Source organism: Chiloscyllium punctatum, chromosome 13 (genome assembly GCF_047496795.1).
Source record: "Chiloscyllium punctatum isolate Juve2018m chromosome 13, sChiPun1.3, whole genome shotgun sequence".
Classification (NCBI taxonomy): Eukaryota; Metazoa; Chordata; class Chondrichthyes; order Orectolobiformes; family Hemiscylliidae; genus Chiloscyllium; species Chiloscyllium punctatum.
Window position 1 is genome coordinate 106784617 of NC_092751.1, and position 21822 is coordinate 106806438.

Sequence of the window (21822 nt, forward strand, 5' to 3'; positions counted from 1 at the left end):
CTTACATAAGCACTCAAGGGTGACAAAACAGAATACAGAATATAATGTTATAGCTGCAGAGCAGGTGCAGGGAAAGATCAGCTCGAAGTCTGGTAAGAACAAAGAAGAAGCTGTTTTTGAATCTGTTGGTATTTTCAAATTCTGTATCTTCTGCCCAATGGAAGAGGGTGGGAGAGAGTATAACCAGGTTAGAAGGGGTCTTTGATTATGTTATTTGCATGCAGCCTTATTTCTGACACAGGCAGATGATTAAGAATGATAGCACATTGTAACAGTCAATTTGAGTTATGCTTTTCATGTTAGCATGTAAACGACAAGGTATTCCGTTGAGTGTGAAAGATTTATGACTTCAATGTCTGGACACAAATAATGATTGTCTTTCCATGAGTGAAATTCACAGCTGATGGTAACCTTTTTTAAACTTAGGCCTTGCAACTTAAATGAATTTTGCATGAAACTACGTATTATGTTGTTTATTATTGATCTGCATTGCAGTACAGTGGAGAGTAAATTTAAGCCGGAAAGCTGATTTTTAAAAAAACATCACACATGAAATTGGTTCTATTTATTATAGATATGAGTGTTTTCAACATGTTTTATATTGTGTGTTTCTGTATTAACTCAGTAGAACAGGATGATATCTACAATTACTTGTAAATTTTAAATAGCAAGTGTTTCAATGGGTTCAAACCATTACTGGGATATCTTTTTCAGACACTTAATTAACAAATTAACTTAATTGCAACCAGATATTCTTTTTTTTTAATTGATGCTAATTGTACAAATAACTAAAATATTTTTTAATTTTCATATCTTTTTCATAACTTTTTTGCCAATGGTAAGCTATTGCTTTTCTGAGCTGAAAATGTGTTGCTGGAAAAGCGCAGCAGGTTAGGCAGCATCCAAGGAGCAGGAGAATCGACGTTTCGGGCATGAGCCCTTCTTCAGGTATGAGGAAAGTGTGCCAAGCAGGCTAAGATAAAAGGTAGGGAGGAGGGGTTTGGGGGAGGGGCGTTGGAAATGTGATGGGTGGTAGGAGGTTAAGGTGAGGGTGATAGGCTGGAGTGGGGGTGGGGGTGGAGAGGTCAGGAAGAAGATTGCAGGTTAGGAAGGTGGTGCTGAGTTCGAGGGTTGGGACTGAGACAAGGTGGGGGGAGGGGAAATGAGGAAACTGGAGAAATCTGAGTTCATCCCTTGTGGTTGGAGGGTTCCTAGGCAGAAGATGAGGCGCTTTTCCTCCAGCCATTGTGTTGCTATGGTCTGTCGATGGAGGAGTCCAAGGAACTGCATGTCCTTGGTGGAGTGGGAGGGGGAGTTGAAGTGTTGAGCCACGGGGTGGTTGGGTTGGTTGGTGCGGGTGTCCCAGAGGTGTTCTCTGAAACGTTCTGCAAGTAGGCAGCCTGTCTCCCCAATATAGAGGAGGCCACATCGGGTACAGCGGATGCAGTAAATGATGTGTGTGGAGGTGCAGGTGAATTTGTGGCGGATATGAAAGGATCCCTTGGGGCCTTGGAGGGAAGTAAGGGGGGAGCATCTGCTCCCAGGAGGACCAGTTCCAATACCGAACAACCCAGATGGCCTACTCCTTCAAAGACCGCAATTTCCTCCCAGACATGATCGACGATGCTCTCCACCGCATCTCCTCCACTTCCCACTCCTCTGCCCTCGAGCCCCGCCCCTCCAATCGCCACCAGGACAGAACCCCACTAGTCCTCACCTACCACCCCACCAACCTCCATATACATCATATTATCTGTCATCATTTCCGCCACCTCCAAACGGACCCCACCACCAGGGATATATTTCTCTCCCCTCCCCTATCAGTGTTCTGAAAAGACCACTCCCTCCGTGACTCCCTCGTCAGGTCCACACCCCCCCACCAACCCAACCTCCACTCCCGGCACCTTCCCCTGCAACCGCAAGAAATGCAAAACTTGCACCCACACCTCCCCCCTTACTTTCCTCCAAGGCCCCGAGGGATTCTTCCATTTTCGCCACAAATTCACCTGCACCTCCACACACATCATTTACTGCATCCGCTGCACCCGATGTGGCCTCCTCTATATTGGGGAGACAGACCGCCTACTTGCGGAACGTTTCAGAGAACACCTCTGGGACATCCGGACCAACCAACCCAACCACCCCGTGGCTCAATACTTCAACTCCCCCTCCCACTCCACCAAGGACATGCAGGTCCTTGGACTCCTCCATCGCCAGACCATAGCATGACGGCTGGAGGAAGAACGCCTCATGTTCCGCCTAGGAAAGCTCCAACCACAAAGGATGAACTCAGATTTCTCCAGTTTCCTCATTTCCCCTTCCCCCCCCCCCCCCCCCCCTCCCCCCCCCCCCCCCCCCTCCCCCCCACCTTGTCTCAGTCCCAACCCTCGAACTCAGCACCACCTTCCTAACCTGCAATCTTCTTCCTGACCTCTCCACCCCCACCCCCACTCCGGCCTATCACCCTCACCTTAAACTCCTACCACCTATCACATTTCCAACGCCCCTCCCCCAAGCCCCTCCTCCCTACCTTTTATCTTAACTTGCTTGGCACACTCTCCTCATTCCTGAAGAAGGGCTCATGCCCGAAATGTCGATTCTCCTGCTCCTTGGATGCTGCCTGACCTGCTGCGCTTTTCTAGCAACACATTTTCAGCTCTGATCTCCAGCATCTGCAGTCCTCACTTTCTCCTATTGCTTTTCTGATGCAGCTTACATAAATGTGGGATGTACTTGCAGTATGACTGCTCTTTTCATGTTTAATCCACTCCATTCTTTCTTTGTCGAAATAAGTAGCTTTTTACATTTTTCTGATTGCTTTATATCATGATTAGTGCGCAAGGGTTATGGAGGAGCTAAACGAATGCAAGGAATAGAAGATAGGATCATCCCAGTCTTCTCTGCCATTTAGTAAGATCATGTCTGGGAAGGCAATGGCCTAGTGTTATTACCGCTAGACTGTTAATCCAGAGACCCATGTAACGTTCTGGGGACCAGGGTTTAAATTCCACCACGGCAGATAGTGTCATTTGAACTCTGCAATTAAGAATCTAATGATGATAGTGAATCTGATGTCGATTGTTGGAAAAACCCACCTGGGTCACTGATGTCCTTTAGGGAAGTAAATTGCCATCCTTACTTGGTCTGACCTACACGTGACTCCACACCGATAGCAATGTGATTGATTCTTAACTGCTGGGCAATTGGGCATGGGAAAGAAATGCTGGCTCAACTAGCGTTGCCCTCATCCCATGAATGAATGAAAAAAATCTTCTATCTCGATCCCTCTTTCTTGCCTATCCTCATCACTTGACTCGCTTAGTGCCCAAAAATCTATTGATCTCAGTTTTGAATATGTATTCCTAACAACTGAATACCCATCATTTTTTTGAGATGGAAATTCCAAAAAGCATACAACCTTCTGAGGGTAGATGTCTTCCTTCCTCTTGATCCTACAATGTTAAGTTCTGAAGAAATATTGTAAAATTCATGGCATTAGTGGAAAATATTTCTTTTCCAGGTGGTTTTAATGTATCAGTACAGTCTGATTCCACCACAGGCCCATGATATGCATGGTGTAAGTCACTATAACTGGCTTATGGTTGAACAAGTCGAGAAGGGGAAATGCCTGTTCACTTACTATTATACTTAATGGAACAAATTCCTGTTGCATCCTGTTATGAATATTTATTTCTTGATATTTAGTTAACCTGCGTATTTACCATAACTATTTTGTTCGGGAAATGCATTGCTAATTGTGTGGTGAGAAAGGGTTGGTTGCATTCCATGCAAGTCATCAAAGGACTTTTGCAAAATTGCACTGACGCAATTTGCAAACTGAAGGATGCCTTTCTGATTTAACCCTTTGAGTCCTGACAAACCTTAGAGAAATCATTTTGAGTAAGGTATGCTTCAAGTGTTAAATGGTTCTGTACTTCTCACAATTTGCTTTTTAAATGTCATACTGTTAGAGATATATAGGTATTGTTTGCAGATATGTGATCAGAAATGTGTATTCTACTTTAAAAGCAGTGAAAGGGCATTTAGTGCACTGAAGGGATAAACAGACAGCTGCTCACACAATGGCTGGCAGTGCTCTAGTGCCATCTTCCTTCTGTTTGTGTGAGACAAATGCATCGAGTTTAATTTAAAATGGTTTAATAAGCTCAGCTTAATCCTTGGTAAACAAAACTAGGAGGGAGGTCTACTTGTTGGAGCCTCTTGATAATATCGCAATGCATAATGACACCTGTGTTATTTGTTTTTTCTCTCTGCAGAGTTATTGAGGAAATCTGCTGAGCACACACTGGTAGACATGGTGCAGCTGCTGTTCTCAAGGTAGACTATAGAGATTAACCTGTCACAGCTCTCCCTTGGGGCTAACTAAGTGCTACTAACTTCTTGTGCTTTGATACCTTAATAAAAAAAAATGGACTTGTCTCATTTAGCCCTGGCACTGCAGTTGTGTTTCTGGGCAGTGCAAATGTAAGAGGTTTTTTTTGGATGAAAAGAGACTTTTAAAATTATATTTTGAGCCAACAAAATTCTTTAACAGGTATGTCATTTGATATTGAGTTTGACTGCAGCTGTAACCTGCATGAAATCCTCGAGGAGTTATTTGTTTATGTACTGTTAGGTTTGTCAAATATTTTTATTCTCTGGTTTAGGGTTATTCTATTTAAAAGAAAGTAAGTTTAATCATCTCTGTGTCCTCTTGCCTCATAGTTTGCACCGCCATCATGTCTAGACTTTCTGTTTCTTCATTACCATTTCACAAGTTGAGTTGACCTACAATTAGAGTACTTCCACATCTTTTGCTTATATAATTCTTGAGCAAACTATTAGAGCATGTATTGTACATGGAGAAATTTTCCTCTGTCTTGTTAATGGATATGTAAGCTAACTGTAATGGACATGTGCATGGGTGTTCTGTCTTTTCAAAGTAGCTGCCTGATTTATTCATCAAAGCACTGTAAAACTCTCAACATTGATTTTCAGGGTCAGCTGTGGCAAGTCAGTTAATGGTGCGAATGCTAGAGTTCATTCTGCCACTCAAATTTTAAGCTTTTTATGTAATTTTTGATAGAATGATAAACTGTGACGTTGGACACCTGATTGGCTTACTGGGGTGTGGCTGAATGAGTTTGTATTGCTTATTTTGTGCTGGCAGGGTCATCTGATATAGCTCCTGCTCAACTGACCCTTATTTTTCTGAATCCCAAACAGATCTGTTATTTCAAAGGGATGCTTTTTTTCCCCGAAGTGAAGCACATTTTGTTTTATTGCAAGTAATATATTTGCAAGTGACAATGTCACTTTTGTTTGGGGTTCAGGTTTAGCTCATTGTAATTGGTTATCTGTGATATTATTGCTATCCTTCTGTTCTGTACATGTGTCCTTCCTTCATTTCCTTCTTTCCGAAAGCGTGAATTTGATTTGCAAGATATCTTAGAAATGAGTGTATGGGTGTTTTTTTTTAACCTTTGTGGAGGTAGTGCGAAGGCTAAATAATTGAGAGTTTTGACCCTGGAGAAATGATCACCCCCCCTTCTTGCCACTTTAGCAATTAAATGTTGGACATTTAATTAAGACTTTTAAATAGATAATTATTGGGCTCAATGTGTCACCAGTCCAATATGAGAAAAGAACTAGATTTCAGAAGCTAGGGCAGTCTGCTGGCTGAGTTTGGAGGGGATGTTTTTGCCAGGAACTGGGACTGGGATGGCAGGCATGGAGGCCACTGAAAGCCAATGCCTAAGCCCCTTCTCACTGCGAACCTGCAAGAAGTAAAAGAAATAGGCATAGCTGCTTACATTTGGATCCCTAATGACTTGGCCTCAGTTGATGGTCTTCAACACCCAGAAGATGCAGGTGTCTGATTTCTAATGACTTCTGGTGATGCAGGACTCCACAGCCAAGACCTTGCAACTGGGCCAAGAGGCTAACTAATCTGCTCTAAACAAACTGATGGGAACTCTGAACCAGTGAATATTACTGGCGTTGGGGACAGCAAGTCACACCTGCTAACCATAATTCACCTACACAATTAGACCAGAAATTGGAGAAATGCAGCATTGTTTCAAATAACTGTGCTAACATTTCTATCCACAAATACACTTTATAAACCTCCTGTGATCATCATTATATTGATCTACTAATATTAAGGGAAAATTGACCCAGACATTTGATATGGCCGAGCTAATAGTCGTGTCTGTAGACCAGTAATTCTGAACATTTTCAGTTTGCACGCTTTTTAAATAGTTTTTATTTGTTTTTAAATCTATTTGAGCATAATATATTTTATGTTCTGTTTCTTGGTTAACAGCTGACTGGAATCTCTCTTCCTTCTTTCTTAGGGCGGCACGGTGGCACAGTGGTTAGCACTGCTGCCTCACAGCACCAGAGACCTGGGTTCAATTCCCGACTCAGGCGACTGACTGTGTGGAGTTTGCACGTTCTCCCCGTGTCTGCGTGGGTTTCCTCCGGGTGCTCTGGTTTCCTCCCACAGTCCAAAGATGTGCAGGGTCAGGTGAATTGGCCACGCTAAATTGCCCGTAGTGTTAGGTAAGGGGTAAATGTAGGGGTATGGTTGGGTTGCGCTTCGGCAGGGTGGTGTGGACTTGTTGGGCCGAAGGGCCTGTTTCCACACTGTAAGTAATCTAATCTATACTCCTTCTCTTCATTTTCCTTCTGATTTTTCAAGGCAGTGGGGCCTTTTCTAATTTAACTAAATGCTAACTCTTTGGATTTGCCCTTTTAGATGACTCTAAAGCTATCCAACTGAAAACTGGTAGATAGTCATTTTGGGCATGTTTTATACTCAAACTAAGAGGAGGTTATTGGTAGAGTAGGTCTATAGCGAGCCATATGGATAATAATCAAGCTCAGTTGCAGCATGCAACAGTTTTAGATCAGGTGCATATAGAGAAACTGCCTTACTTGTGGTTGAGGCCAGGTCAAAAGGGCGTAAAGTCAAAAGAGTCACTGACAGAACAAGTTAGGAATTTGGGAGAAATTTCTTCATACAGTGAATGATAGAGGGACTGAACTTGCTGTCATGTGAAATGATGAAGTGAATACTTTTGATGCACCTAAGAAGTTCCTTAGAACGTGCATCAGGATGAAGGGAGTGAAGGGTGCAGAAGTAGGTTGGGAAGAAGTATTTAAAGTAAGCAAAGTTTTCTGTGAAGTATAAACAATGCAGAATAGTTGGGTTCAGTGGCAAGTTTCTGTCCTGTCAGTTTTATGTCGATTCTATCTGTGTTCTTTTCTGAAATTTTCACTACCTTGATCTTTTGTAATTGACAAAGACATGAAAGTTCTTTTTCAGGTTTCTGAAATTGTGACATCTCAGTTTCTTCAGTGTTGTCCTATCTGTGTTTATTGGTGGATTCTTTGCTTTCACTATGATCATTTGCTTTATTTGTTTCCCCTCTGTTCTCACGTCAAATTCTGAATCTGGCTTTTATTGCTTCTCTGATTCACATTCGTGATCTAATTTTCAAACAGTCTATTTAATGTGCACTACCCACAGTTTTAACTTCACAAGGACTTTCCAGATGTCATTTAGCTTTTCAGGAATGCAATTTGAATGAAAATCATCTTCAGTTTCAAATGCAATTTTGCCATCTGTTAAAATTTGGTGATTTATTTTGTTAAGTATTAGAGATTTTTGTATTGATATGTAGATGTGACTTCTGCCTTCTATGATGCAGTTACGTCAGCATTTCTCCTTGTGTAATGTATTGGAGATTATTCTGACACTCTGGACATGAGAAGGGGTACAATTAATAAGTATGACATATTAGTTAATATGTACCTTATGCAAAATCTTTGAATCATCTTTCAATGTATTACTATGTTAAAGACCAGAGGAATCTGTAAAAGAAAAATCAGAGTTGTCTCTCTAATGTGGGTATGGTTTTTAATATTACTAAATCTTGCAGTACACTTATTGGCTTTTCTGTAATGAGTTCTGCTCAGTAAAATGTTGGGGACCTGAAGGATATATTCATTTTGTATTCACATGATTGCTCTTGGTAGTACTATTCCATGCACATTGCTGATGAAGAGAGCTTATGGGAGGAACAGATGTTGTGGAATTAGGAGAATCACAGTACAAGTGCTAAAATACAAGATTAAATTGTATGGTGGGATTTAGAACATCAAATCTATTTATTCTCTAGCTCAGTTTGTGAAGCAGCTTGTTAGATAATACACTGATGTCTGCTGTTTTTGACCACCCACCTAATGCCTGATCTATTAAGTGTTAAGTTCTGTTATAATGAAGCAGTGCAATTAACACAAATTGCAGTCACTTAATGGCTGTGGAGGATAGGTACTCTTAAAGGAATATGTAGGTATTGCAACCAGAATAAAATTCAAGAGTCCTATAGTGTTTAACACTCATTTTTGTTTATTTGGTAGCCATGCATTGATTTTGTGAACTGTAACAACTCAAGTGTTTTAAGACTGTATCAGAGGTATAGTTAAAAAAGTCCCTAAAAATGTATGATTTGGACAAGTATCCTTTAACAAATAAGAATGGGTTTGAGTAGTTTGCAGATCATTTTTTAGCTGCAATTTGTTTTGCCTTGCCTTCCATTCCACTATGCTGAATTGTCATATTTTCTGCTGTGCTGTGAACCCCGTTTTCTGACAGTTAGCTGGGTAGGCAGGTGGTGATTCCTCTAGATTCCACCCAGTGCCCCTCTTGAGTAAGAACTGATTTAGATGACAGTTGTTTAAGTAAATGCATTGCCCAGTTTACCATCACTGGCTTATGAAGAAATTGGCTTAATGATCCCCCTCTCAGCTGAAAGTACATTTTACGCAGAACAGATGAGAAATCCCGGTGACTTCGTAGTGCTGCCTTAATGGGTTACATTCTGGCTAATGATTCCTAATCTTTTAGCGGGTTTGAAGGTGGTATAAGTAGATGCTTAACCTTGTCCCTATTTTAATTTAAAAATTTGTATTCAATTTTATAACTACACATGGTAAACAGAGACAACAATATAATAGTTAAATAATGGAGGTGCGAGAGTATAGTATTGTTAGAATCTCTATGGTGTGAAAACAGGCTATTCGGCCCACTAAGTCCTCACCAATCCTTTGAAGAGGTTATTCTATAACTTGTGATCAATGAGGACTTAAAACAAATAGAAATCTGCAATTGATAGTATCATAATTAAATATTTAAAAGCATTATTGATATTTTTGTATGTCTTTGTTTCAAACATTTGAGGGTGGGAATGTGTGTGAAATGGAATATTCATAAAGCAAATTTCATAACGTTAATAGTTCTTCTTGGGTTTGTGATGAACATGACAAAGTTATTAATTATTAAATAACCTCTGATTTTCTATGGACTCAGTTAATTAATAATGCTCAATGTGTGCATCACTTGAAAGCTCAAGTTTTTGACTATACAAGAACTAGTAAGGATTACAAGAATAGGAGTAGGCTTTTTTTTTTGCTTGGTCCTGATAAAGTTCTGTCTAAAAAGGCATTGATGAAGAAACTGCAGGTTCATTAGGAACAATGTGAAAAAGGACCAAGGAATAAAGCATTCAATATGGACATAGGGAGTAAGGTATTGTAGAGAAGGTGGATGTTGGCAGCCTGTATTGCACATCATTAATTGTTTTTGGACAACATTCCAATGAATGAGTTTAAAATTAAAAGGCAGGAAATCCAATTTCACAAGTAGAAGCTAATTTGAAAATTAATAAAATAAAAAAAACTAGACAAGTGGAGAGGATTTTGGGCTTTTATGATGAATACTTCAGATTTGGTGTTGAATTCTGTTAACAAGCCAAAATTGTCTTCACAGTGAATATGTTGTCAATCATTATTTAAATAATGGTAGTGAGCTTGTGAACAAGACACAATTCTTTGAAGATGGAATATAAAGTTATTGAAGAATTACATAAGATTATACTTTAAAATTTTAAATGTTTACTCTTATTCTCACTAAACTCAGTGCTACCACTCTGCTGCAGTTCTTTCTGACTTCCTGTCGCATGTCGCATGTTGCCTGATGCTGTTAGGTGGTTGGTTAAGAGAGTCGTTAATAAAGCCATAGATATATTATGGTTCATAAGTAGACGTATGTGCGCCATTATTCAGGAAGTTATGCTAACTGATTTAACCTCTCGTAGAGTAGTATGTTATTTAGAAAGGGAGTGAGGGCTTGAGCAGGTAGAGAAGAGATTGACTGGAATAATCCCATTGAGGGGTTGCAATTATTTCGAAGGACTGGAGAAGCATCTTGTTCTCCACACACTGGAGAAGATAAAGCAGAGAAAATGGAAATGTTTAAAATTTTGTGTAGATAGATAGAGAAGATATCTAATTGACTTGGAAGGTTGATGACCAAAGGGCATGGATTTAAAGTGATTTATGAATGAATCAAATATGACATGAGGAAAACTCTTGAAGACAATGAGAGGTTAGGATCTCAAATGCATCAAAGTTTGCTAGATGCAGATTCAATAGTAGTTTTTTGAAAAGACATTGGGTAAATTTGGTAAATATTGCACAGAAATGTATGGATAAAGAGCATGGTGTGGAGCTCAGTAAATTGCTCTTCAAAATGACTGTTGTAAACTCTACTGTATTAACCTGGGATTCTATGCATTACATGCGTTTGTGTATATTGTAGAAGAAGGGGTTGCTTAGATTGGTTGAATGGCTGTTTTGCAATGCAGAGTACTGTCAACTGCGTATGTTCAATTCCCGTACAGGCTAAGGTTACAATGAAGGATTCTCTTCTCAACCTTTGCCCTTGAGGCATCGTGACCTGGAGGCTAAACAATCACTAGTCATCTCTCTGTGATGAGACACTAAGCCTATGGTCTTTTGGGACTGGGATGATTTTATCTTATTGTAAGGTACTTTTTTTTTGTGGACTATAAACTGAAATGGAAATTGAACTGAAATTCTACGAGAGCTTTCCAAATTGAAAGTAAAGTGCTGCATATTTTTGAGTTGTGTCGTATGTTACTTTTTGAAGCAGAGGAGGTTGGTGGTGAATTTGAAACTGAGTGTCACAGAGAGACTTTCAAAGTAAGGAAATATTGCCTTTTGGTTAAACTGCAGAATGTTAAACCCGTAAATGGCCGGCACCAGAGGGAGAAGAATCCATCTGTTTATCGCTCTGTGGTGTGGGAAAATACAGAAAACAAAGAAAGTTTTAAAAAGTCCTAACAAGACCTAGGTTCACCTGATCACCTATCAATTTGACAAACAGTCGCTCTGCAGACAGCAGTGTCATCAGTGTGGAAAGGGGAGAGAATTTAACGGATACTTGAAATTTGGATTTGTTAATCTTTTGGAGTTTTGTTTTCTCTCTTTATTTTTTTCGCGCATGGCGAGTGTGCCAAATTCTTTGTCTTGTCTTTTTTAATTGTGAATGTGTTTATGAAGGGGTATGGTTTATGTTGCATAAACGTAGATTTGAAATCCTTTCTCTGTCTTTTATTATACTTGAAGATGTTTATTAAATAGTTACTGTTCTGTTAGTGACAAAATTTTGTGTGAATGACTTTAGCCCAAGGTAGCAGCCTGTCAGGTAAATTGGTGTTCTCATTAGGATGTCATACATTTTGGGTAATTCTATGGAACACTGGGGCACTATTATTAGCACACTCTTCCAGTTAACTGTAACTGTAAAACAAACTTTTTGTTTCAGAAACTGTCTCTAATTCTCTTCGCTATTTTCTAATAGTTATTAACTATTTTTATAGGTTACCTCAGTTTAAAGAAGAAGCCAAGAGTTTTGTGGGAGCCAGCATGAAAAAGGTAGTAAAATTCATACTGTTTTTGTTTATTCGATAGAGTCCATTATGACTTTTGGCTCAATTAAAGTTATTCTGTCCTGTATCGATGTTTTACTTGTAAATTTCTTACTTTGACTGGGTGTGCTTGGCATTGGTTCTTTACTGTATCTCAGACTCCAGAGTTTTGAATAATAACATTTCAAAGTGTGCAATGATGAGAAGTCACTAGTTGACAGGAAATTAAGAATTGGGAGTTCATTGGAATTTTCCCAACACAAAATCTGCCATGCCCCTTTTTTATAGCTAAAACGCAAGCACTGTAGCCTTGACAATTATCTTGGCTGTCCCATACCATCAGGTGCTCTCCATAAGTACTGATGCAAGTGCTCCATGGATAACCAATCTCCTCTGTTCAGATGCAGGCAGTTTCTTTGTTGCGACAACAAATATCATTGCCTACCAATTGATAACTGATGCCAGTGCTGTGATGATATATAATTTGTCTTGTTTAAAAATTGAAGAAAAAGCAAGTGATTATGAACCAAATCTAAAAAACATACAAAAGACACAACATTGCTCAACCTTTAGCTAATTATGGTTTGTCAATTTTGACTCTTCTAATGCAGATGAGTGGATACAACGAAAGATGGTTCAAAGCTTGTCTTAGTGTATGAAATTAAAACACTGCCTTCCTGACAATTGAATCTTAGATCCTGCATTTCCAGTTAAATTATCCAACTTTTTCGGAGGTGCTAGCATTGCTTTATTGTAATTCTTTCCAGAGTTCACCAAGAACTCGACTAATTTGAAAGAGTAGATCAAAATGTCGACCAATTCTCTCTTAAACAGTCTTATGTTTTTGTGTCACTTTGTTTTTTTTTCACTTTCCTATTTTCCCCTGCCCATACTACCAAATCTCTTTATCATTCTGAGTACAATTGTGTTTTGTGCAGTTCTTGAGGAGATTTGTGATTAGGAAGTCAAGTTTACTTTTCCATTTGAAATGTTGATTCTCACCAAGATCTGAAGCAAGAACTATTGACCCAACTTTAAAGAACTGACTGACATCAGCCATTGAGAGGATTGAAATTTCTTTTAGTACTTGTCTTACTGTGGTGCAATGAGGTAAATCCCATAGTTCCACCCTGTTCAATCCTGATCTGAAACTCCTGCTCCAAATCTTTCCTGCAATGTGTTGAGTCTTTTAACTAATCTCTGCCACCATGGCTAAAACTCCCCGTCCAGCCCATTATCACCTTGACGCTGAAGCATTCTAATGCTTGCCTTGCTGACTTCCACATTTAACTTCGAGTATCATTTTCTTTTTAATTTGTTTATGAGACACGTGCTGTGGCAATTCCAATACTTATTGGTTATTCCTGAGTACTCCTGAGAAAGTGATGGTGACCTGCCTATTTGAACGACTGTAGTCATTGTGGTATTGCTCAACTCTCAGTATTGTTCGGTAGGGAGTTCCAGAATTTTGACCCAGAAACAGAGAAGGGGTTGATATATGACTTGACTCAGGTCTTGCAGCTGGTGGTGTTCGCATGTGCTTGGTTCCTATGTACCTGCTGCCCTTGTACATCAGGGTGATAGAGATCATGGATTTGGAAGAATTTTATTTGTGGTGAATTGCTGACATAATGTTTGTAGACGGCACACTTTCTGGCCATTGATGTATGTTTACAGTGGTCCAATGAAGTGAGCTGCTTTGTCCCAGGTGGTGTCACGTTTTGTAGTTTGCATTGATATCGCACCCATCATTACGAGGCTGTACTGGTTTCCTACTCGCTATCAAACAGATTTTCACATTCTCACTTTCGCTTTCAGTTTCTATCCATAGCTTTATACTGTCACATCTGTGTATTTTTCTTCATCTATTCATCCTTGCATGCATCATCATTCCTCCACTACTGCTTATTGCCAAGTGCATCATTAATGAGTATTCTTTCAGCTGCAGTATCAGTGACTCTATCTTATCACAAGCCTATTAAAATTCTGCCTCTTCAGCCACAGTCATTTTTACTTAAGGTTTTGATTCCCTACATGTTATCCCATTTGTTTTCATCCCTATAAGGCACTGAATTTTTTTTCATCGTGAAGAACATAGAACATTACAGAGCAGTACATGCCCTTCGGCCCTCGATGTTGCGCTGACCTGTCATACCAATCTGAAGCCCATCTAATCTACACTATTCCATGTACGTCCATATGCTTGTCCAATGATGACTTAAATGTACTTAAAATTGGCGAATCTACTACCATTGCAGGCAAAGCATTCCATACCCTTACTACTCTTTGTAAAGAAGCTACCTCTGACATCAGTCCTATATATATCACCCCTCATCACCATACTTGGAAAAAGGCTCTCTCTGTCCACCCTATCTAACCCTCTGATAGAAATAAACATTGTACTGCCACCATTAGTGGTACAGAATTTATAACATTGATAAATTCTGATATTGGTTATAAAACTGTGGCAAAAATTTGGAGGCTTAATGATATCTTCCTGCTCAGGACAATGAAATACTTCAATTTGAGCATTCTGAAAATGGTTAAATGTCTTTGGAGCATGTGTAAGACAGCTTGTAGTTCTTGTATCCAAATTGAGCTAAAATTGAATAAGAATGCATTGCTAGTGCTGGTGATCAAGCTGTATTGTTACTTATAATCAGTAATTGAGCTTGCACTAAGATGTCAGTAAGTGGCTTGTCTTGTTCAAGAGCAGATAAATGCTAATTCCAAAAATATATAAAGGTGATACTTAATATGGCCCTACATGTCCTTGTTATTATATTTTTAAATATGGTGCATGGTTTGTGTCAAGAATTGCATGATGTGATGCTTGTGCTTTGGAAGCTTCTCTTTCATGTGAAGTTAGACTGAACTGAATAGCCTAAGGCATGAATTTCTGTCTTAAATTCTCACAATTGTGCATTATAAAGCGCATCTTAATTATTGGTTTTCACATTTTTAATTAAATAACAACATCTATTATTAATGTTGAAATGAGAAATGTTTTTTAATCCCGTATTCATTTTGCAACTTGTATACTTTTATTTACTATTTACTGGCAACTGCAATTTTTTCCTCCGAGGCTTACACTATCTTATGGAAAAACAAACGAGTGCAGGTAAGAATGTTAGACTGATGCAAAATGTGTCAGTGCATGGGAGATGACCAGATGTTTTGTGATGGTTCAAGACTTTAACTGCTGGTGGGGGAGAAGAGTGCTTAATGATTGTAACTTTATTCACAATGCTCACATTCTGACAGTGCAGATTAACAGCTGTAGCCAGTGAAATAGTTAGAAATCCAAGCAAGAAATTTAAGTGAGAATCTGCTCTGAAATGTATGGAGAAAGGTTATTAACAAATACAGACGTTCATTGCTTCTTTGAAGAAGCAGAGTTAATTTATTTGGTAACTTTCTGCATTGTCAATCTTCCTTGCATAATTACATACTTAAATTATCAGAATTGTTTGCAGACACATGGGATATGCTGCTGCTCAGGAGCTCAGTTTTATGTACTAATCATTAATTTCCTTTAAAACTTGATAGTGAGAGTTCATGTTTCACTAGATATTAGGTTAAATGTTCTGAGAGATGTCTTGTGAATTTGACTGAAAATAATATTTTTGAAAAACATGTTTTCTTTCATACCAGAATTGTATGAATTGCACAGAGGGAGTGCAAACTTGAGGCAAATACTGTCTTTATTGCAAGCACCACTTAGATGTTATGACAATATTTCATCATGTTTACAGTTTGAAGATTTTGATAATTCTCTTCATAGTAAGAGGTTTAATAATTTATTGTTCAGGAGTAGCAGTAACTTGGTTTGGAGTCTTTATGTTAATATTTGTATTGAACTAGGTCAGAGGTTACCTATTCTTTGGCAAGTAACTCATCATTGATTCCCCTAAAGACTTTCCATTATTCACAAGACATAAAGCAGAGGTGTGATGTATACTCTACTCGCTTGGAGGAGTATAGCTCCAACAGTGCTTAAGGATCAAAATCAACCAGGATAAAGCAGTTTGTTTGACAGATGATTCACCATCTTAAACATTCACTCATCCTCTCCATCACTGATGCATAGTGGCAGTGCAAGAAGCACTTACTAATGCAATTCACCAAGGCGCTTTCAACATTGTCTTCTAAACCCTATGGTTTCTACCATGTAAAACCCAAGGGTAGCAGGCATATAGGCCACAGGCACCTTCAGGTTTATTTCTAAGACATGGATCATCATGTCTCAGAACTGATTATGGCTTTGCGATTGTCATTGTATCAGAAACCTACAGCATTGTGTATGTGTACCTACACTGTGGACTGAAGTAATTGAAGAAGACAATTCACCATCACCAGCTCGAGTGCAAAAGGGATGCATCGTGAAGGATGGGTGATGGAGTATAGTTAGTGATGCCCATATCCCATGAATACATTTTAAAAACTATTTGTGACTGATCTACTAATGTTGTAAGCAGACAACTAAAATTGAAGGTAATATAGGGCATTCTGATGGGAATGATTGAAATTCACTGGGGAAAAATATAGACTGAGAATAACCTAAACTGAAGCTGAGTGAATTAACTCCGTTAATGCATTCTTAGAAATTGCACTAATGCAGTAGCTTGAAAACACAAGTTAACTAATTATACCCTTCAGTTTACTGACACATTTATTTTAATTTCTAAATCTGTATCAAACCATTTAAACTGCAGTGAGATATTTAAAAAGATACGTTGCTTCAGTTAACTACTTGGAGTTCAGCTGAAATTTGGGTTAAAATGCTTAAACACAACTAAAAATACTGAAATACTGAAAAAGCTTTCATCAGAGTTAAAAGTTCTGAACCTTAATCTCAGCAATTTCCAATATTTGTTTCAGTTTACCAACCTCTAATTTTCACTTGCATTTACCATATTACCACATTCATGCATAATTAATCATTTTGGATAGTCAGTGTAGTTCATTGTAACACAAGGGATACTTAATATTAATCTGTATTTCCTAACATCTGTGTTTTTGTGCTGGGTACAAGATGAATGAACTTGGAACTAGGTTACATAGAAGACCTGACCTAAAATGCTTCCAGTGTATACTTTGTGCGAAGACTTTTATTGAATGATTGTGCTGTGGTAAACAGCATATTTATTTACATTGCAATTCAGAATGTGGTTTTTTCGAACCACTCAATTTGAGTAGATTTTTGTGCCTCGAATGCACAAAATGCAAAGGTTGAATAAGATCTTACGAGATAAGGAATGTCTCGCCCTCAATTTGGAAAGTATTAATTGTAAGTTTTTTTAAAAATGTATTATTTCAAGGTTATGCTCTGATGCTGATGTTCAGTTTATAATCATAAACCAACTGGGATCTATGCTTAACTGCAGTCATGTCTTCGTACTTTTGACTGATTATTATTTTCTGGTGACTTTCCAAAAAATCTTATTTTCTCATTTAATTGTCTCATGGGCATGGTAACGGTTTTCAGAGCATTTCATTCTGAGAAATTGTTGTCATTTTAAAATAAATGTGAAAGAAAATATTTTATCATGAAGTTGATTGCATATTGTGAAATGAGCATCACCCACGGCAAATGAAAAACTGAAGGAGGAAACATCTAACCGATTAACACTCTGTCCTGTATCTGTGTCTTAGGATTTCAAAGCAGTACTCATATCATAATATATTATAATTTAACTTTCAGCTTAAAATGAGAGCAGGAGGAATGAGTGATTCGTCAAAGTGGAAAAAGCAGAAGAAATCCCCACGACCATCCCGTCATGCAAGCAAGCTTCCCCTCACGTCAGAGCAACCATCTGTTCCAGGCCAGGTTTTGTACAGTTCAGTAGGTTCTGTACCTCAGCACTTAAACAGTCATCCAGGTATGGTTTAACTTTTTGCCCTTTGCTCTTTGAGGAAACCATGAAATCAGCTCTTTTTGTGAAAGGTCCTGAAGAATTTGCTTTATTGAAAAATCAATTGTCTCCCTTGAACAGCACTTTGGTTGAATTATACCATGTACAAACCAAATCTGTAATCATTTCTAAATTAAAAATCATACAACACCAGGTTATAGTCCAACAAATTTATTTGGAGGCACTAGCTTTTGGAGCGCCATTCCTCCTTTAGTCCAAAAGCTAGTGCTTCTAAATAAACCTGTTGGACTATAACCTGGTGTTGTGTGATTTTTAACTTTGTCCATCCTAATCCAACATTGGCATCTCCAAGTCATTTCCAAATGTAATCAGTGAGTTCTTTATTTCAAAAAAAATTTCATAAAATATTGAGGAAATCATCTTCTGGTTAGTCGATAAGGAAACTTTTACCAAGGAGTATCTAAGTTTTCTTCAGTGTTGATTTGGTTGACTTGAAAAAAGAGCGAGTTGGAGGGCAGTAGTCGATTTTACATTAGTGTTCACATTCCCTTTGAGGTATTGGTTTTACTCAGCTATAAAGTTAAAGTGCTGAGAATTAGACTCCAGATATACTATGCAATCTTTGCAAAATAACTTGGGATATGGTAACTTGAAGTGATGAATTGTTTGTATTTGACCACTATTACAATGGTATTAAGCCTCATGAGTTGAAGAAATTAATACTTAATTAAACATTTTAAGTTTGTGACTTATGGACCTGTGTAAGTTGTACTTGTTGTACTTAAAGGTGAAGCACCCTTCCTAGAACATTCCGTTGTACCGACAAGCAGTGCAAGTTCGACTTCAACTGTTATTTCTGAAAATCCATCAACTGTCTCAAGCCCTACCACAGACAGTGGCATGGAGCTTTCCTCAAAGACAACATCAAAAGAAGATCTTACAGACCTTGATCACATCAATTCTACAAGTATCACACCAGTAAATACCCCTTCCACTGAGCCTGGTGAAGAGAAAATGTTAGAACTGCAAATCCAGCAAGAATCACAGGTAAATGCTACGATTGATGGAGGTTTTTAATAATTACTTATTTTGCACCCTTTTCAATTGCTATCTTCACGAATCTCTGGTCAGAATTTCAGTGTTCAAAATGAAACAAACGGCACAAAGGTAGGTAGGAAAACAAGTTGTGAAGAGGATGTAAGGAAGCTACAAATGTTACAGATAGTTGAGTGGACAAAATGTGGTGAATACCACAAAATATGAGAAAATGTGAAACTGTTCATTTTGGCAGAAAGAATAAAAAAAAGTATATTCACTAAATAGTGAGAGATTGTAGCACTCTGAAATGTAGAGGGTTCTGGGCATCCTCATGCATGGATTGCAATAGGTTACTATACAATACAGCAAGCAATTAGTCCAGAGTGTGGTGCTGGAAAAGCACAGCAGATTAGGCAGCATCTGAGGAGCAGGAGAATCAATGATACGGGCATAAACCCTTCGTTCTCCTGCTCCTCGGATGCTGCCTGACCTGCTGTGCTTCCAGCACCACACTCTCGAGTCTGATCTCCAGCATCTACAGTCCTCACTTCCTCCTCAGCAAGCAATTAGGAAAGCTAATAGAACGTAATAATTTATTGTGAGAGGAATTGAACAGAAAAGTAGATAGTTAATATTCAGTTATACAAGGCACTAATGAGACCATGTGTAGAGTATTGTATGTGGTATTGGTCACTTTATTTAAAGAAGGAAGTAGATGCGTTGGATGCAATTCATTGAAAGTTTCTAGATTAATAGAACAGGGAACATTACAGTGCAGTACAGGCCCTTCGGCCCTCGATGTTGTACCACCCTGTGAAACCAATCTGAAACCCATCTAACCTACACTATTCCATTCTCGTCCATGTCTATCCAATGACCATTTAAATGCCCGTAAAGTTGGCGAGTCTACAACTGTTGCAGGCAGTGCGTTCCACGCCCCAACTACTCTTTGTAAAGAAACTACCTCTAACATCTGTCCTATATCTATCACCCCTCAATTTGAAACTATGCTCCCTTGTGGTAACCATCACCATCCTAGGAAAAAGGCTTTCACTGTCCACCCTATCTAACCCTCCAATTATCTTATCTGCTTCAATTAAGTCACATCTCAACCCCCTCTCTAACGAAAACAGCCTCAAGTCCCTCAACCTTTCCTCATAAGACCTTCCCTCCAGACCATGCAACATCCTAGTAAATTTCCTCTGATTCCTTTTCAAAGCTTCTGCATCCCTCCTATAATGCAGTGACCAGAACTGCATGTAATACTCCAAGTGTGGCAGCACCAGAGCTTTGTGCAACTACGGCATGACCTCATAGCTCCGAAACTCGATCCTTCTACTAACAAAAGCTAGCACACCATATGCCTTCTTAACAGCCCTATCAACCTGGGTGGCAACTTTGAGGGACCTATGTCCGTGGACACCGAGATCTCTCTACTCATTTACACTACCAAGAGTCTTACCATTTGCCCAGTACTCTATGTTCCTGTTACTCTTTCCAAATTGAATCACTTCTCACTTTTCTGCATTAAACTTCAGTTGCCACCTCTTAGCCCAACTCTGCAGCTTATCTATGATCCTCTATAACTTCCAACATCCTCCGGCACTATCCACAACTGTACCGACCTTAGTGTCGTCCACAAATCTACTAACCTCTCCTTGTATGCCGTCATCTAAGTCGTTTATAAAAATGACAAACAGCAGTGGACCCAAAACAGATCCTTGCAGTACACCACTAGTAACTGAACTCTAGGATATACATTTCCTATCAACCACCTCCCTCTGTCTAATTTCAGCCAGCCAATTTCTGATTCAAACTGCTAAATTGCCGTCAATCCCATGCCTCTGTATTTTGTGCAGTAGCTTACCATGGACAACCTTATCAAACACCTTACTGAAATTTACATACACCATATTAACCGCTTTCACCTCATCCACCTGTTTGGTCACCTTCTCAAAGAACTCAATAAGGTTTGTGAGGCACGACCTTCACAAAATCATATTGCAATCCCTAATCAACTCATTCCTATTGAGATAATTATACATCCTATTTCTTATAACCTTTTCCAACACTTTACCCACAACTGAAGTAAGGCTCACCGGTCTATAATTACCAGGGTTGTCTCTACTCCCCTTCTTCAACAAGGGAACAATATTCTCTATCCTCCAGTGTTCTAGTACTATTCCTGTAGACAATGACGACATAAAGATCAAAGCCAAAGGCTCGGCAATCTCTGCCCTGGATTCCCAGAGAATCCTCGGATAAATCCCATCTGGCCTAGGGTACTTATCTATTTTCGCACTTTCCAGAATATCTAACGCCACCTCCTTGTGAACCTCAATCCCACCTTGTCTAGTAGCCTGTTTCTCAGTATTGTCCTTGACAGCATTGTCTTTTTCCAGTGTGAATGCTGACAAAAAATATCCATTTAGCACTTCCCTGCTCTCCTATGACTCCATGCACAAATACCTGGCCCTTGGGGGTAGGTGTAGTCTTATGATGATAGATCGGACAGACTAGCTTTGTACCTGCTAGAGTTTAATAGCATTCAGATAATTTTGTTGACACACACATGTCCTGAGAAATCTCTTTTGGAGCAAATGTAGAATGCAGTTAAAAAGAAATTTAAAATTCAGGGCTCACCGTTTGAAAGAAATGAAGCTGAATTTTTTCTGCAAAGGCTGAGGTACACATGTTCTTAACCAAGGAACAAGAGGTTATCAGGAGGGTGGAGTGGGGGAGCTGCCTCAAAGGGCTGAATGGCCTACTTTTGCTCCTTGTTTGTATGTTTGGACATGTTTTAGCATTGTACTATGCTACAAACACTTGCAGAGCAAAATTTGTTTTCCTTGAGTAGCTAAACAACAAATAACATTTCAATCGATATTTTCAAATTGTTTCGCACACATATTTTCAGTAACAATTAGAAAGAAAGAAAGAACTTGCATTTAGATAGTGCTTCATACATTATCCCAAGCAGCGACTTGCTTTTGAAATATTGGCAACATAGCTGAAGCATGCTTCCATGAACAAAAATGAGAGAAGTAACCAGATTATCCTCTGTGATATTGGTTGAGAGAGGAATGCTATCCATGGCATGAGAGAATGTG

The 21822-nt window shown here is 39.0% G+C and overlaps 1 protein-coding gene across 8 annotated transcripts in view; it reads left to right on the forward strand.

The window, feature by feature from the left end:
- gbf1 (golgi brefeldin A resistant guanine nucleotide exchange factor 1) overlaps positions 1-21822 on the forward strand; it is a 254996-nt gene that overhangs the window by 157132 nt on the left and 76042 nt on the right. For 6 of the 8 annotated variants that reach the window (XM_072583554.1, XM_072583556.1, XM_072583558.1 and 3 more), the window contains 5 exons: positions 4278-4338; positions 11751-11805; positions 14884-14919; positions 17503-17680; positions 18462-18721. In XM_072583554.1, coding sequence (XP_072439655.1) covers positions 4278-4338; positions 11751-11805; positions 14884-14919; positions 17503-17680; positions 18462-18721 — 590 coding nt within the window. The remainder of the gene's footprint in view (positions 1-4277; positions 4339-11750; positions 11806-14883; positions 14920-17502; positions 17681-18461; positions 18722-21822) is intronic. The other 2 variants (XM_072583557.1, XM_072583561.1) reach the window with 1 other exon arrangement.